The following is a 17,981-nucleotide window of genomic DNA, read 5'->3' on the forward strand; positions in this document are numbered from 1 at the left end:
GTGCCGCAGCCCACAAGAAGATGTGAGGGAATTCTCTTAATTGTTTTCTGGCTTGAAAACAGGCTCCCACTGCTCTGCAGTGTGAAGCACCGAGCTTGTTCAGAAGAGGAAATGCTTACGTGGTCCGGTATGTCTACGTTGCCAACCCACGCTACGACTGAGGCTGGTAGGAGGCTTTGTTAGCTGTCCCTAAACGTGGCGTGGGCCATGCGGTCTCTGTGAAAGCCAGGGTGCAGCTGGTGACCTCCTGGTTTGGAGAGTCGCTCATGAGCCGTGCTTTACCGGGCACTGGCCGCAGCATTGTTCCCTGGCTTATCTGTCTGGAAAAGATCCACGCGCCCGTTTGCAGCCAGCAGACCTGAGTGCATTGTCCTTCTTTCCTAGTCCACTGCCGGAGCCCCTCGGCCACGCTGCCTCATGTCACGGAGTCAACTTTCCCTCTAGAAGCCAAGCGGTAGCTTGTGCTGAGTCTCTCCAGGTTCATCGCTCTCGTCTGACGTCAGGGCATTGCTGAGCGGTAGCGACCCGTTCTGAACTGGCCCACTGCCACCTAGTTGAGACACCATCACCTTGCCCAGCGGACAGGTAAAAGGCACAATCCCTCTTCAAATAGCTGCTGGCTAAGGATGTTGCAGAGAGGGAGCTCCTGGGCAAGTCTCGGATCCTCTGCCTCCAATGACCTGAGTGCTCTTGTCTTGTCTGTTTACCTGTCTGAAAAATGAGTTGGGGACGGAGGTGTCTGTCACAGGGGAGGGCAAGAGGGAGATCAGGAATACCACAGTGATGGATAGCACAGCTGAAGCTGTTAACTGTCCCTCTGCTGCCTGGAGAGGAGACCTGCTTTGTGCCTATGTGTAGAGGTTTGGCACTGCCTGTGCTGTAAGATAGCACTGGATGCGACAGTAGCTCTTCTCCTGTGTCTGCTGGGGGACACTGGGAAGGGGGAATTAGGACATGACCCACATTTCCAGCAGAGGCAAAGGGCTCCTTTCGCTTAGATTTTGATGTGCTTTGTGCTGGACTGTAGGAACTTCTTTCTAATCCCAGTGCAGCTGGAGACCTGCGCATTTTGCTGAGCATCTCAAGGCATGAATTAGTTTCCATTTCTGGTTTCTTCCTAACCTGGGTATTCAGCAGTTCCAAACCTATTCAGGTCCTGAACCTTACAACCAACTACTTAAAGTGACCCAAATGTTAGCACGGGTGCCTCTAAATCCCTCCAGTCCTGCTTGGAGCTGCTGCAATCTCCTGTGTGCAAAAATACTGAAGGCAAAAGCTGGATTTGAAGATGTCTGCAGGAAGAGCTGCTGCCTGTGCGAAGTGTGCATGAGAGAGGGAGAAGACCGTGTTCCCAGATAGGCACTAAGCAGGCTGGATACCCTTTATCTCTTTCAGGGGTGGGAATGTCCCAGTGCAGGCATTGAGGCTCTGCCTTGCGCTCCCTCCTCTCTCACCTAAAGCACTTCGGAACATGAGGTTGGGTGACCGAGAGCAACTCTGAGCTGAGTTTCCAAACAAAACTCCCCAGGAGTAATGGGGAGAGAGGCTTTAATTAGAAAAGACCTCCAGCCTTCTGTGTGCACCAGAGCCGATTGATTACAGCCCACTGAGTTGCTGAAAGACACTGACTAGGTCAATGTGCTGAATGCCCTTCTTGCCTGAAGCCAGCGCTGTCTCTGTGCTGTAGAGCTGGCAACTGCGTGCAGTTTTTCCCCCGTCCTCCCCACCCCCTTGCCGAGGCTCCACATCCTCTCTGGCAGCTTGTCACTTCTCTGCAGATGTCTAGACAGGAGGATTCAGTGCGTGTCAGTTATGCCTAATTCATTAAAAAAAAACAACAACAACAAAAAAAAAAAAACCAACCCAAAAAAAACCCCAAACCCTACCGAGAGCTGGGGATTCTCAGTCCTGCAGACTCAGCGCTGTCTGCGGTGCCCTGTGCTGCCTTGAGGCGAGCTCTGAGCAGATTAATTCCGCCGATCGGCAGCAGCAGCGTGCTCCTCGCCCTCCCAGCCGTAGCGGGGGGGGGCTTGGGGAATGGAAGGTAGACATGTGGCAGCGGGAGCAGGAGGGAGAGGAGGTGGAGAGAAGTGTGTGGCTGAGGTGTGCGCTCCTAACGCCTCCTTGCAGCTCAGCTGTGTGTTCTCGGCGTGCTCATGCCCTCCGCTGTGTCCGTCGGGAGCAGAGGGGTACAAGGTGTCCGAGTCCTCGGTCCGGCTGTCTGAAACTGCCGGTTTCCTAATTCTGCTGTCCCTCCTGCCACCTCTGAAGGCAGAGTCGGTGCCAGGAATGACAGCTCCCCTTGCCACGATAAGTCACATTTCCATCAACGTTTGCAGTCCTGACCTCTGTAAATCAGCCGTCCCAGTAGCGATGTCCGGACCTGTGGTTCAGAGCAGGTAGTTCACTTGCTGGGCCTGAAATATGAGGTCCCTCCGCTTCCTCGCAATTGCTGCCTCTTCTAGGCTGAACACCCGAGTAACCTTATATTAAAAAGACTAAATTTGAGCTGCTGCATGCTGTCGGTGTCTGAATTCCCTGGATGCAGGCAAAGTGTTACAGGGGCTGAGAAGGGACTGAACCCCAAAGTGTTGTATTGAGGGGGATAGAGTTTTCTGTCTGTATCAGTGACGCTAATGGGACAGGTCCTGGTGGGGACAATTGCCTAGATTTAGCGCCTGCTTTGCATCTGAGTCCTGGGCATGTACAGCTGGATGATTTCCAGCCTCCTTTGGTTGTGTTTGTTGTAGGGAAGGGAGCAGGAAAGCAATATATTTTGTAACGGGCAGTGCCAGGCCCTCTGAAAGAAGGAAGAATTTGGGATATCCAAGTTTGAGGTGTAAGGGCAGGTAGTGTGTATCTGCTGTAGCTTGTGAAAACAGCCCTGGTGTCTTAGACATGCCTACCGCAAGAGGATTACCGATGCAAAAATACTGCTAGTCGTCCGGTAGTTTAAAGCTTCTCTTTGGACCTGGGCTTCAGAGCCGCGGACAGGGGTCAACAAAAGGGATAGCTCAGCCAAATTAACGGGGCTTCCCCAAGGCATTAAGGAAGGTGAAAATTTGCAGGCCTGCAGCATGCTGAGCTGCATCTCTGGATGCTGGTACAGGCTGTATTAGTGGTCCTACAGCTGCTATTGTTACTGCCGGCTCAGCCGTTTGTGTCCCTTGAAGGGAAGGAAGAGTCTGCAGGAACACAGGAGCACATCTTCTTCCCAGCCCTGCTTCCAGGAGGAAAGAAGCTACTTGTGCTCGTGTGGACACCCCCAGAGCGGGGCAGGGGCTTGCCTGTGCCCCCTTGGGCAGCCCGGTCTAGTCCTGCCCTGAGTTTTAATGTGTATTGCGCGTTTCAGTTCTTTGGGGAACGCTGAATTGCAGGAGGCCGCTTGCTGGCAAATGGCCTGTGACTCCTCTCGGAGGGGTTAAAAATAAGAATTCTGATTTCTGGTGTAGGGGAGATGGAGATGCACTTGGAAGCAGTGATTCCTGCCTGTGACTTCACTGTCAAGCTCCTTCTTCTCCAGGGGTGCATGCTGTTGCTCTGCCCCAGGGTGAGTTTTGCTGGGCTGTTGTGGAGGGCGCTGCTTTGGCTCCATCGCTCGGAACGGAGATCTGAAGCTGCTGGGCACACCGGAGCAGCGTTGCCAGCAGCCCCTTCCTGCCTGGGGACAGCGCCAGAGGAGGTCTGTGGACAAAAAAAAGGACTCTGTGGCTGGGAGATGGACCCCCAATACCAAGGAAGGGGGGAAACCACTGTCCTGAAAAGGAAATTGGCAACGTGGTGCCATCTTATTGACGTAGCTTGTCCTCTGCTCTCTTAGTGTGGTGACACGCTGGGGTAGAGGTGAGTGCCAGCGAGGACTTAGTGTCTTATCCTCTAGGACTAATGGCAGCACTTCCGTGGGAGATGCAGTTCTGTGCACAAAACAGGGCTTCGTAGCTGATTTACCAGGAAAGAGGTGCTGGGATATCAACGTAGGGATAGGGCACACGTGGAAGTGGTGGATTTCAGCACGATCGTATGTCTGGCCTTAGGGCATGTCATGCCTTAGAGTAGGGGATGTCCCCAACATCTGACCAGCTGCACAGGATGTGTCGTTGCGGTCTCCTAGCTAGCCTGGCGGACACAAAATCTCCATCCAGGCTGTCAACAAAAAGCCATTCTCCAGGGCCTTCCTGGGGAAAGGGCAGGCTCTGAACTTTTCCCTGGAGGATACTCTGTTCCCTGTTTATTGCTCAGCGCGCTTCTTTTCACTCTTGGCAAAATATGTTTTTTTGTGCAAAGAGAACAGACCTCCCTTTGGGCAGGGATCATTTGCATTAATTAACAGAGCTGTTATGCATGGCCACGCTCTGTCGCATAGGAGCCAAACAAACGCCTTCTTTTTTTTTTGTCATAACCTAAGAGTTATTACAAGTCAGCCACCGCATCCATTATAGCTGATGCGTAACACGTGCATTCATGCTGCTGCATGCTCCACAAAAGTGGGCTTGTATTTACTTCCCCCAGTTGGAGCTCTGGACACTGCTTTACTGTCTCTTGTGGTCCAGGCACTGTTCCCCATTAATTATATCTTAGCAGTGCTCATAGACCTTCATTTCCTGGGAATGAAGTTTTACAAGGAAATAAGGCATATTTAAGCAGCAGTGGGGTGTCCTTTCCCTTTTTCCCCCCACTCATTAAACTCTGATCCGCTAAAGTAAGGGAGCTCTGATGGGAACAAGTTATTCCAGAGTGGAGGGGACACTGGGAAGTAGGACTGAAGGGGTTGTGCCCACTGCAAGCCTTTGGCCAGACCCGTGCCAGCGCTCCCTGCGCTGCAGGATGGTGACCTTTTCCCAAGGTGGGTGGGTGAGCTGCTCTTCAGGGGAGCGATTGCTGAGGCTGTAGTGTGGCTGTAGCGAAAAACCATCAGGCAGAGTTGGTTCAGGCTGCCTGTGGGTCAGGTCAGCTGTGGGCTGTCCCCTGGGGATGCTCTTGGGTGCCTGGTGGCTGGGATGGCGTCTCCCTCTGGCCCTGCTCGGTCACGTCAGAGACGGAGTGACACAGCGGTGGTGTAGCTCAGGGTGCTGCACAGCGCTGTGGGCAAAGGAGGCACTGGTGGTGTTCCAGTAGAGCTCTTTAGAGCTCTGTGGTGACATGGCAGCCCTCGCTGGTGACAGCAGGCGGGTGTGGGTGGAGAGGGGAGTGAGCAATAGCTGGTCTCTACCTCTTGGCCATGGGAATTGTCGCAAGGAAAGATAATGTCACCCTTGTCACTCTGTGCGTTTGTACTTGCCCGGAGTTGTGCAATGACTCAGTGGCGGGGCTGGGAAGAGAGCCCAGTGCTTCTGACCCTCTTTGGAAATGCGTTTGATTACTGTGATGCCAATGCATCGTCTCCAGCAACCTTCAGTCGGTTGTGCCCTCTGTGTCTCTCCCCTGACCGCTGGAGCAGAGTTGTGTGCTACCCCCTGCCCGGCTGGGGCGGCAAACCCCCCCTTCCCAGTCTCCGAGAGCACAAGGAGGAGCAGTCCCATCTTCTCCCCGCTCCCCTGTCCTGTCCTGCGTTGTCCCCCCTGGGTCCCCCCGCTGCTGCAGAGCCGGGAGCTCCCGTCCCTTGCTACCAGCGCCCAGGAAGGGAGAGGCGAGTGCTCTCAATTAGAGCTGGGGCATGACTTACACACTGATGGGGAGCAGTATGCTCAGCAGTGTACTGAAAAGATAAACCGGCTCGAGCAGATCAGGAAGACCCTTGGGTTTGCAACGAGGGAGGGGAATAAAGGAGAGAAAGCACCATCTGCTCTCTGCCACTAAACCGGGTCTGGGAAAGGAGCTCTTGAGCCCAGGTAGAGATGCTAATAACTATAAACAGCCTTTGTGTGGGCACCTCTCGTCCAACAGTGTCCCGAGGGTGTCCGAGGGATGTTGCAGCTTTCTGAAAAGCTCAGCTGAGGGGTGTGGGAGGAAAAGGCCAGTTAATTCATGGGCTCTTCTTCCCTGTCGAGGGCACAACGGCATCCTACTCTCATTGCTGGAAAGCATCAACAGGCATTGCCTTTGTTGTGTGCCTGTGAGTCTTCCCCGCTGACAGATGAGGAATCTCATACCACGCAGGATGATGCAGATAGAAGAGGGCATTGCAGGCTTCTCTCCTGCTCGGGAAAGATGTTTATTCATCTTTTTTCCTCCCCCAGACTCTAGTACATAATACAATTGCTATTTAAAAACGAATAGATGGCTGCATTTGTGGCTGAGCAGGCACAGCATGGTGGGTTTCTATTTTTAGGCTCGGCACGGCTGGCGACGTGTAGGTGTCGTGAGGAGCACAGAGGCTGAGGGGATTCTCTCGCCGCAGGGATGCGGGGGCAGGCGCACGAGTGCAGCACACGGGCTTTTTCTCTTCAGGCTGCCTTTTTCTCCTCCTCCCTCCCCCTTCCTCCTCCTCCTGCTGCTCAGTCATTCTCTCTTCACTCCCCCACCTTTCCTTCGGGTGCTGCTGGCAGGGAGACAGTCAAACGCCTTTCAAAACAGCGTGAGCAGCCGAGATGCAGAAAGCACGTAAAGAGAAAACATCTTTGCACAAATAAATGTGCTTTCTCCTTGATTAGGCATTTTTTTTGTTGTCTACAAGCTGATCAAGTTTATACTCCTGCTCCCTGCCTGGGCTGTCCCAGGCTGTGTGGTGTGTATGTGCAGAGTTCTCCATCGCATCCCAGCTGCCTGATCAGCATCTCTGTTTTTTTTCTGCTCTCTGTCCCTCCTGTCAGCTTTGTCAAACCAAAACTACATGAAGATCGAAGTTACCTCTTGGAAGGACAGCCCAGGTCTCAGCTGGAGCTGCTTCCAGGGAGATCTAGGAGCTCTGCTTTGCCCAAACCCCCCGCTACACTAGCGCAGAGCAGGAGTCTGCGGCGCTGGGCAGTTTGGTGCAGCCTTGGGGCTGTGGGGAGGTTGGACGTGCCTGGGGAGAGGATGCTGGATGGAGGGGGAGATCAGGATGTTAAAGTGCGTGTTTCCTCTTCCCTGACTGACCACCTGGGAATCTCTCCGAAATGAGGCCTGAAATATAAAATGGCAGGAAGAGTGGAACCCCTGGTCTGCAGGATTCTGTACTGGGGCTGTAGAGCTCTGTGCTGCCATTGCCTTTGCCCTGTGCCTCATCCTCCCGGATTGTGTGGACATGGGAAAGACAGCAGCTCTCTGTGTTTAGCTTTTGAAGGCAGGTACGTGCATTGCAAATCTCCCAGCATCTTCTGGAAGCTGGAAGGGAACAGCCACCACTTGAAGAGCTTTGGCCCATAACGTCACTCTTGCCTTTCACAATATGGGACTCCCTGGTTATTTTTTGTTTAGGCTAATCAGGGTCGTCGTGTTCCCTGTCTCTAGTGGTCTCTTTAAGCTGTGTTTGATCGATGCAGGACTGGCATGCCCTGGTGAGACTTCTAAGATCAATGCTTCTGCTTTTATTACGTGGAAATACACCTTGTTAGGCTGATTTGGAGATGGTGCGACTTCAAGGAAAACCAGTGTGAGCGCGTATGTTGTAAAGCAGTACCCTTCTGAAGGCAGGTGAGGAGGATATCGATCCAAAGGTGAACACAGCTGGGAAGCAGTGAGTGTCACAGAACAGAGAGGAGTCTTAGCATCGATTTAGATGACTTGTGTTGTTTCAGGGACTGTCTCCTGGCCAGTGTTGGTTTAGGAGCAGGATGGTGTTTCCCTGGCAGGGGCTGGTTAGACAGGAGCTGTTCTTGCGTGGGGTCTTTGAGCAGTGGCAGGCATACCTGGGGACCATGGGAATTGTCTGGGACTAGAGCTATTTCTGCCTGAGTAATGCTTTGGTTTTCCCCCATGCCAGTGCTGGTGAGAAGGGAAAGCCCACCATCTACCACCTGCAGCCATGGAAGGAGGCGTGCAGCTCCTCAACCGCGATGGCCACAGCATCTCCCACAACTCCAAGCGGCACTATCACGACGCCTTCGTGTGCATGAACCGCATGCGACAGCGCGGGCTGCTCTGCGACATTGTCCTCCATGTGGGCACCAAGGAGATCAAGGCCCACAAGGTGGTGCTGGCGTCCTGCAGCCCGTACTTCCACGCCATGTTCACAAGCAAGTAGCGTCCTCTCTTCCCCATGGCCAGGGTCTCCCTGCTCTTCAAACCCTCTCCTCCCTGCCAACCCCTTCCCTTTCTGTCCTACTCCCTCTTCTCACTGTCCTCTGCTATGGAAATGTGATGCCTGTATATCATCTCTGTAAGTGCATCTCTGTGAGTTCCTCATTCGGCTCCCTGCCATGAAGCCCTGTGCCCGTAACACCCCGCACAGGTATCTTGATGCCCCTCCTGCAGACTTGGACCCCATTCCCTAGAGTATACTGCTCCTTCTCCTTGCTAAGAGGTGGGTAGGAGACCTTCCTGGGCTGTGATGCTGGGCTGTGGAGGTGGACGTGGCTTGTTCCATGCGTGGTCAAGTCTTCCTGCAGGGAAACAATCCTTCTGTGGGACTTTATTCATGTCTAGTATCTGTGTTGCCCCAGATGAGATGAGCGAGAGCCGCCAGACCCATGTGACGCTGCACGACATTGACCCGCAGGCCCTGGAGCAGCTGGTGCAATACGCTTACACGGCTGAGATTGTGGTGGGCGAGGGGAATGTGCAGGTAGGAGCTTTCCCCCCCAAATCTCTCTTCTCCACAAAGCCATTCTGTATGAGACTTGCCTCCTGGGGGCTCTTCTCTCCTGCTCAAGGCTTTCAGCTGTTGTTCTGTGATGGCACCTGCATCTGGTGGTGGTCAGGGAGTTCATCTGCTCCCCTGTGCCCAGAAGTGTGGTTCCTGCAGCTGCTGTGGCTGGGAACGGCTCCTCAAGGCACTGTGCAATGGCCAGGTCTAGTCATGGGCATCTGCCATTCTCCTGCCATTTCCTGGCCCTGTGGGGAGTTACGGGTGTCCTCTTTAGCTCTTCTTTAGCTTAGTCCTGTTGGAAACAAAGAATGCTTTGTCCTCTATGCACCTGTGTGCCTGAAGGTGCTCAGTAAGCCTGTTCTGTTATTGACTTGCAGTGAGACAAGGGTGAAAATGGTTTCCTTGCCCTGGAAACTCTCTTTTCCCCCATTCTTTTCCACTGCCAGACACTTCTTCCTGCTGCCAGTCTGCTTCAGCTCAATGGTGTGCGGGATGCTTGCTGCAAGTTCCTCCTCAGCCAGCTCGACCCATCCAACTGCCTGGGGATCCGGGGTTTTGCTGACACGCACTCCTGCAGCGACCTCCTTAAGTCTGCGCACAAGTATGTCCTCCAACACTTCGTGGAGGTGTCCAAGACAGAGGAGTTCATGTTGCTGCCTCTTAAACAGGTGAGGATGGGACTGTGAAGGTCTGGGTGTGACAAGGCTTTTCGTTCTCTGTCCTGGAAGGCACAGCGTGCACGTGAAGAGCCCAAGGAACCTTCACTGAGAGGGAACAGGGTTTGGCAGGGGAACGGACCCAGATTCTGTGCTTTGGTCCTCTCTGCTCAATGGAGAGACAATGCATGGGAAAAGTGCTGTCAGAGAGCGAGCTTAATCCCATGTGAAATAGGGATGGGAGGGTAGCACGGAGGATGATTGCTGTCGCTGGTGCTTGCCACGTGAGCTCTGAGCGTACTGCCCTCTCCCTGGGGGCACAGGCCAAGGAGTAAGTCCTGGCTGCCCTGGTCGCATAGCTGTGATGTTTAATTCAGAGCTCAGCTAATGTTTCCTGCGGCTCTTAGTGTGGTGCCAGGATGGCCCCTAGCTCATCGCTGCCTGCAGGGTGCTGTGCCCTGGCCAGCAGGCGTTCCCAGTCCTTGCTCTGCATCCCCCAACCCTGTATGGTCCCTCACTGGGATACAGACACCCCCTTCACCCATTCTCAGGGCAGTGGGGTGCGTGGCAGCAAGGGGAGGGTACGTATCTCCACTTGCTCCAGCTCCACAGTCCTTGGCAAGTGAAGGGAGCGTGCTGGGAACAGCACTTGGCTCTATCCCATGAAATATTGAAGGGACGCGTGCAAGCAGAGTCATCTGCCTGATCTCACTGATGTTGATTGGAAGTGTCAGGCATTGCAGCAGCTTCAGACACAGAAGGGGGGGAAGGAGCCAAGGAGGATGATGGAGGGCAGAGCTGTCTCCACACCAGTGCTGCAAGGAGAGGAGAGGCACAGCAGCACCTGCCTGGTTTGGGGGACCCGGTTGCCCTTTGGATTTTTCTGCGTCCAGTGAGAGTAGCTCTACACCCCTCAACCGCCAGCAGGAGGCGGGGGCTCTACCTCTGCCAGTGCTGTTCTGCTGGGCCGGTTATGTCGGGGTGTGAATGTGTCCTTTCCTCCCAAACCATACCAACCGACACTTGCCCTTTCCGCCCCGTTCTGCAGGTGCTGGACCTCATTTCTAGTGACAGCCTCAACGTGCCATCAGAGGAGGAGGTGTACCGTGCTGTGCTCAGTTGGGTCAAACACGATGTGGACAGCAGAAGACAGCATGTCCCCAGGGTGAGTCTGCTGGGGAAGGTGGCCTGGTTCTACCCACCAGCTCTGAGTGCCTGGGCTGGGTGGAGACACAGCTGAAGGAAGCTGCAGGTGGGCCAGAGAGCAGGGACAGCAGGTCCCTGCCATACTACTTCTAGTCCAGGTATAGATGAGGGTGTTGCTGAGGGAGTTCAGCCTCCCAGAGTGAAGTCCAAACGACTGACAGATCTGGAGGCGATGCCCTCTCAGACCCCTGGCAGCTTGGGCACGCCGAGCTCTGGGGAGGTTGTGGGCTGCAGGAGAGGTCAGCCCTGCCTGCAGACTTCCAGAGCTTTCACCTGCATCCTCAAACAAAAAGCTCCTGCAAATTTGAGCAGGGACTTCTCTTAACTCATGCTTTTGTCTCTCTGCATCTGCACCTTGGAGCATGGATCTGCAAGCCTCCTGCCTGCCAAAGGTGCAACTGGAGGAGACATGGTTAAGCCCTTTCCTGCGGGGCTGCTAGTGCTCAGCACAGCGTGGGCACCCTCTCATGGGTGCAGCTTCACACTGCAGTAGAGGCTGTAGGTGTCTCCAGCAGCCCTGGCTGCCTGTCATCTCCCTGCTCTCACGCTTCCAGGCAGGTGGGAAGAAGCATCCCTAGGTGTTCCCGGAGGAGGCGTCCCCAGGTGTCCTCCTGAAGGCTGGGGCAGGATGAGGAAGACTCTGTCTGAGGGTTTCCCCTGGATTTCCACCTACCCCAGGGCTTGACCCTGCAGAAGTTCTGTCTCCACCTTTCCAGTTGTTTGCAGACATCCCTCCTGCGGGCAGTGCAGGCAACACAGGGTGTGTGGGGCAGAGAGTGGTGGTCTCTGGGCTCTGCAGCCGTGCAGCAAGGACTGTTACTTGTAGCATGAGCGCTGGAAGAGAATGTGGTAGGGGCAGAGGGCAAGGCGGGGACCTGGGATGGCTGTGGGACATGTCATGGCCAGGCTGAGGGCTCCTTGCTCTGTAGAGACACAGAATCATAGAATGGTTTAGGTTGGAAAGGATCTTGAAGATCATCGAGTTCCAACCCCCCTGCCATAGGCAGGGACACCTCTCACTAGACCAGGTTGCCCAAGGCCACATCCAGCCTGGCCTTGAACACCTGAAGGCTGAATTGCTGCACGTGCTTTGGTGCCCGTTGTCACTGGGTGCCTGTCCCGCCAAGTGAGCGGGATGCCATCTCCAGGTGGAGTCAGCCTTGCCGGGGTCCCTGGGGTTTGTAGGGGAGATGTGGGGGACAGCACTGGGGCGAACCCTTCCCACCCTGCCGATGGGATGCAGCTCCTCTCCCCCTCAGCTTATGAAGTGCGTGCGGCTGCCCCTGCTGAGCCGGGACTTCCTCATGAGCAACGTGGACACAGAGCTGCTGGTGCGGCATCACTCGGAGTGCAAGGACCTGCTGATCGAAGCCCTCAAGTACCACCTCATGCCGGAGCAGAGAGGGGTCCTTAGCAACAGCAGGACGAGGCCGCGGCGCTGCGAGGGGGCCAGCACTGTCCTCTTCGCTGTGGGTAAGGCCCTGCCGCGCGCTCACGTACACGTAGACCCCTTCCCGGGGCCTTTGGGCTGTTGTTTGCTCTGTTTGCCATCCCGTGCGCAGGTGGGGGGAGCCTGTTCGCCATCCACGGGGACTGCGAGGCCTACGACACCCGGACGGACCGGTGGCACATGGTGGCCTCCATGTCGACGCGCAGGGCCAGAGTGGGCGTTGCTGCCATTGGGAACAAGCTGTACGCCGTGGGCGGGTAAGGAGGGCAGGGAGCTGGCAGGGATGCCATTGGCGCCTTCGGCACAGCGCCGGCGGCAAGGGCGGCGCACAGCAGAGGTGGCCCAGCAGAGCCTCCCAGGGCCAACCTCCGGGTGAAGCAATCCCGCATCTCTGGGTTACCGACTGCAGGAGTAACAACTGAAAACTATTTTCCCTGCCCTTGCAGGTCGGAGCAGTGAATTTGTAGCTCTCAGCCTGGTGGTGGCTACATCCCGGACTTGCGCTGTTTCCCCCCATGTCCCTTAGCGCTGTGCTACGGGCTCTTAGGAGACTGCTGACTCCCCAGGCCGCCTCTGCCCCGGTGCGCGGGGCCCTCTGAGGCCCGCTTTCTTTCCAGACCCCCAGAAGGGCTCCGCTAAGGGCTCTGCGCTTTCAGCAAGTGCTTTTGGTGCACTCCGCTTTGTGGAAGATGGGCAGGAGGGAGAAGGGAGGGGCGGTGACGGGGACCCAAGGCTCTTGATCAGCTCCAGAGCTGTAGGACCAACCCGCAGCCTCGCCTGCAATGAGCCTCACCTGCGACGCCAGGCTTCCCAGCTCTCACATGTTGTCCCTTTTTCTCCCTACAGCTACGATGGGACCTCTGATTTGGCCACAGTGGAGTCCTACGATCCTGTCACCAATTCCTGGCAACCTGAGGTGTCCATGGGCACCAGGAGGAGCTGCCTGGGTGTAGCAGCGCTTCACGGGCTTCTCTATGCCGCTGGGGGGTACGATGGGGCCTCGTGCCTGAACAGGTAGGGGATTGCCTTGCTACAGGCTCCTCCGCTGCTCCTGCATGCACTGTCCGTGGCGCTGGGTACCTGGGGAGCCCACAAAGCCAACTCCTGACTGATGGACTGGCCCCAGAATAGCTGTCTTGCAATCCAGCTCTGTCTTCCAGTGTCTTTGGCCTGTTTGGCAATGTTTCTTCAGGGGAAAAAACATTTTGTAGCCCTCTGCCACAAGAGAACACAGCCTTTGTTAGTTCTTCCCTCCATTTTCCTTGTCTATTCCCAAGCTTCCTTGGGACCTGCCCCTGAGGGTCTGTGGCAAAGAGCTTTGACCTGGGCTTTGCCAGTGTCACACCTTATGTTCCTGTGTCCCTGCCTGCTGCAGCGCAGAGCGGTACGACCCTCTGACAGGCACCTGGACATCCATCGCTGCCATGAGCACCAGGAGACGCTACGTCCGGGTGGCAACGCTAGGTGGGTGATGGCATGAGGACCTGACTGACTTCTGTGCAGACTGTCTCTTGCATTTCTGGTGGTTCCTTTTGATGTTCTTCCGTTCTAGATCCTGCCCCTTCTTCCTAAATTCCCTAGCTGTGAGTCCGGGTAGCCCAGCCATTTCTCTGCCATGTTCTGACATGTTCCTTTCCTCTACCCTCTTCCTTGGTCTCCTAGTAATTGGGTTTCATCACATTGTGGAGGCAACTCCTGAAGGGATCCACAGCCCTTTCCTCAGCTCCTTTGTGGTCCTTCTACTTTGGAGCAAGAGGGTGGCTTTGGACAATCACCTGTCCCTAGAAGGGAAGAGACAACCTTATTACTCCTTCATTGCAAAAGCAGGACGGTCCTTTTACTGATGATCCAAGCAGTAGTGCGGGGTTAAAACTGTCTCTACCAGGGGTGTCACAATATTAGGTGCAGTGCTGTGATGTCTCCTGACTCCACTGAATGAGTTCTGTCCTTAAGGAGGATGCAGTGTGAGAATTCGCCTCTTCATGGTTTAGTGCAGCTGCGCGGTTAATGCAAGTACCTCTCTCCACCCTGGCAGGCGCTGGACCTCCCTGGGGATGCCAGGGTAGCACCCACCATCCCAGGAACTGCTGTGCAGTGTCCCCGTGGTGCCTCTCCCCTACCCCGTTCTCTGGTTTCAGCCCTCAGTGCTGACTCAGAGGTTCCCTCCCCTCCATCACCAGCTCATACTCTCTGCCTGCCACAGCCTTTATTGGCGTTCCCCTGCTCCAGCCTCCGCTGCTAAAAATAACCCATTGCTCTGGTGGGGAGCACTTGCAGCTGCCATAATGAGGAGGTCAAGAAGCGAAGGAGCTCTTTGGGAAGCTTGCAGCGTGGCAGAGAAATTGCCTGATGAATATTTCACAATGCTCCGTGCTGCCAGGGGAGGGGGGAGCTGGCTGAGAGGAGCTTGGCTGCCTGGGGAGCCGGGGGCACCGCGGCTCATACCGGTACGGGCACCCTGTGCAAGAGCTGTGGGAGGCTGTGCTGGGACTGGGGGCACGCTCTTTAGCTAACTCCTGTGCGTGTGTGTGTGACTGTCTTTGCAGAAGGCAACCTCTATGCCGTTGGGGGATATGACAGCTCATCCCACTTAGCCACAGTAGAAAAGTATGAGCCCCAGGTAAATACAAGAGAGAGCATGCCTGGTAACCCTGTTTTCCTTCTCCCCTCCGTATGGGTGCCTGCAAGGACCCTGCAGAAAGCCGAGGGCCACACAGGTCGCTAGAGAACTTAGCAGACAGTGAGAGGTCAGCCATGCGTGGTCTCTTGCAAACCGCTGCCATAGGTTAAGATGCGGCTGCTCCCTAGCGAAGTACTGCAGCAGCGGTGGGGCAGGAGGTGTGCCACGCGAGCCTGTGCAGCACGGACCTGCCGTCCTCCTTGGAGAATTAAGCCACCATGTGTGACTATGAGATGGAGTGGGTGTCAGCCCTCTCCCCAGCTCTTCTGCAGGGGCAGAGCATCTGGGCTGCAATCCAGAGCAAAAGGAGCCAAAGCTCATCCGTACAGGCTCCAAGATATCTCTTTTGAGATTTTTTTCAACCACCAGAACATTCTCTATCCCCATTGCCTGTAGGCCAGCTTAAGTTCTCAAGGAAGAACAGTTCTTGTTCATGCCCTGAGCTGTTTCCAGCTTCCAGCTGAGGTCCTTGCTCCATGCACATCCAGAGCAGTTAGCGGGGATTGTGGCAGGCTGGGGACATGCGCTGGGCCTGGGGTTTCACAGCTCTGTTGGAGCAGACTAGGTCACTGCAAAAAAGATCAAAGAGAAGATCCTGGAGGTTTTTCATGAGCTGTAAAGCCACCGTCATGACTTGTACAGATTTGAAATAGATACAGCTCAACCCCCATGACTGGGCTGGGACTCAGCTGTGATGTGACTGGTGGCCTGGCACAGAGATCTCTCGGCTCAGGCCCCTGGGATGGCAGGACTCCTGCTGGCTGCGGCTGTGCTTTCCTCAGCCAGTCGGCAGAGGTCTCTTCTGGGGCTTGCAAGCTCTTCCTGCGGGCGAGTTGAAGGGAACGAACTGGGGTCCCCCCCAAAAGTCTTTTTTGGGGAGGACCATTGTGTCGTCAGGTGCGTCGTTAGTGCAGGATGAGTATCGCAGGGCTGGGTTGGCGGGAGCACGTGGAAAATCACTTGTACATCTGTCTCATGAACAAACATTGCCTCTTCCCAGATCAACACCTGGACGCCCATCGCCAATATGCTCAGCCGCCGGAGCAGCGCAGGAGTGGCCGTGCTGGAGGGGATGCTCTATGTGGCTGGCGGCAACGATGGGACCAGCTGCCTTAACTCTGTTGAGCGCTACAACCCCAAAACCAACACATGGGAGAGCGTGGCGCCCATGAACATCCGTAGGTAAGGAGCTCTGCCCCTGCCACGCTCCCGAGCTGCGAGGGGAGCCTCAGCTGCTGCAGTGAGTAACGGGGATCCCATCTCACAGAGAGCCTTGCCTTGCTTGGCACTGCAAAGCGCACAACGCAGACCATGCCCCAGGGCCTGGCTAACGCCGCGGTTGGCGCGCTCTGTGCTGCCTGCACAAAGGCAGCCCGCGCTCCCCGCTGCGCTGCGAGGGACTGGTGCCTGCGTGCCAGGAGGGCAGAGCGGGGACGTTCTGCAGCAGGCGTTTTCTGCAGAGGGATTTGTTCTCGGCAGTCCGCGTGGCCGTAAAGAACCGGGTGGTATAGCGGGCTGAGGCCACACAGACGTTGCTGAGCTGCGGGAGGATTTAAGGCATGGAATTCCAAGGATTTTAGGCTCCTAGGGCCTGTTTCTTAGAGGTGGCACTTCTCCAGTGGGAGGAAGGTATCAGGGTGAAGGGGAAGATCTGAGGCTCTATACTGCACTCTGCCATTGGCTGTTGGAGCCCCAGTAGTTCGTTTTCACTGGGCACTTGTGAGGCCGAGCACTCCCTTTTGTGGGGTGGCAGAGCTCTGGCCAGTTCATCTGAGGTGCCGAGCTGCCCTACATCCCACGTATGCCGTGCTTGAGCCTCACGCTCCTCTGGTCTTTGCCTGGTCATTGCAGGAGCACCCATGACCTGGTGGCCATGGATGGGTGGCTGTACGCAGTGGGTGGCAACGATGGGAGCTCCAGCCTGAACTCCATCGAGAAGTACAACCCCCGTACCAACAAGTGGGTTGCAGCCTCGTGCATGTTCACACGCCGGAGCAGCGTGGGGGTGGCTGTGCTGGAACTCCTCAACTTCCCACCCCCCTCCTCGCCCACCCTGTCGGTGTCTTCGACGAGCCTTTGACAAAGAATCAGGACCTACCTTACCTCAAGGGGAGAGGGGCGCCTGGCGAAGTGCTAGGCCAGCGTGGCCGGCCCCGCGGGGCAGCCGGTCGCTGTAGGAGGAGAGCGAAGGTACCGGCTGCTGCCTCCAGCCCCAGCACTCCTGTGAAGCCCCGGAGCCATCCCCACTCTTGGTGCACACATCGGATCAGCACGACCACAGCAGTTAGAAATGTGCTTCCTGGACGAGCACCCACCTTCTAGAGGGCGAGGAGAGGGGTTGCTCTCTGCTCCGTTCAGACCCATCTCACCGCTCACCCAAAGGGCATATATCTTCTTTGGGGAAGGGAAACTTTAAACCATTGCTGCTTCTTGGATTCACGTGATCCAGCCGGTGCCACACATACGAGCACAGCCAGCCTTGGAGGCTTCCAGGAGTCCTGTGGGATGGCGGAGGTGGACAGCACTCCTCCCAAGGACACGGCTGAATGTGCAACCGCTCCTCTGAATGTCACTGTAGCCAAACTCTTTACCAAGCCTATTGTGCACTGTTAAAGACTCTGAGGCCGCTGTATGGTTCTCAATGGTGTCTAATTGATGCCTTAAAACACACAAACAAAGAAGCCCAGCCAAGGGACAGGGCCTGGAGGAGGTGAGGTTTGGAGACAAAACTGGATGCAGCATCCTGAACCCTCCAGTGTTTCCCTACTCAGCCGGCCCCACCTCGTTCACTAAGATCCCAGCCGGCCATTGCTCTGGGGAGTCCCCAGCCAGGCAGATGGGTTGAATGACCTTGTTTGCATCCACGCCATCGCTGTCCCAGGTTCAAGCGACTGTGCGGCTGCCTGCTCTCTGCACGTGCTCCTGGTTCACAGTTTGGCTGGGAACGCATCGGCCTGTTTGCTGTTCCCCTCTCTGCAAAGCAGATTCTGGGTTTATGGAAAGGTATCGGTTCTTAAACAAGAACAGTCCAGCCTTCCAAATGAGGAGGATTGCCTGGCATTACTTTTTTGGGTGTTATTTTTTTTTGCCTTTTTTTATTTCGATGCTAATATTTTATTTTTTAATGACTTCATATCCCTTTATTTTTTACACTATCCTCGTATTCCCCTTCCCATCTGCTTTTAAGGCAACAGAAGGGATGCAATTACTTTTCTTATTTGTTGATGAGATAATGACTGTGTCCTGGAAGACGTTCTCTATAGACGTGTGGGTGTGTGTGCATGTGTGAGATACTGTATGTACAGTGAAAACAGCATGGAAGGG

The 17,981-nt window shown here is 55.4% G+C and overlaps 1 protein-coding gene across 1 annotated transcript; it reads left to right on the top strand.

The window, feature by feature from the left end:
• Positions 1 to 7,876: 7,876 nt before the first annotated feature.
• On the top strand, positions 7,877 to 16,737 carry KLHL17 (kelch like family member 17; the record flags this gene model as incomplete). The annotated part of the gene is made up of 11 exons (XM_082493620.1): positions 7,877 to 8,097; positions 8,503 to 8,641; positions 9,112 to 9,333; positions 10,370 to 10,486; positions 11,787 to 12,000; positions 12,090 to 12,234; positions 12,824 to 12,991; positions 13,353 to 13,441; positions 14,524 to 14,597; positions 15,658 to 15,839; positions 16,509 to 16,737. The coding sequence occupies exons 1-11, from the start codon at positions 7,883 to 7,885 to the stop codon at positions 16,735 to 16,737; spliced, it is 1,794 nt and encodes a 597-aa protein (XP_082349746.1). The 5' UTR covers positions 7,877 to 7,882.
• Between the last annotated feature and the right edge of the window lie 1,244 nt (positions 16,738 to 17,981).

This window comes from Vanellus vanellus (genome assembly GCF_965231255.1).
Source record: "Vanellus vanellus genome assembly, chromosome: 20".
Lineage (NCBI taxonomy): Eukaryota > Metazoa > Chordata > Aves > Charadriiformes > Charadriidae > Vanellus > Vanellus vanellus.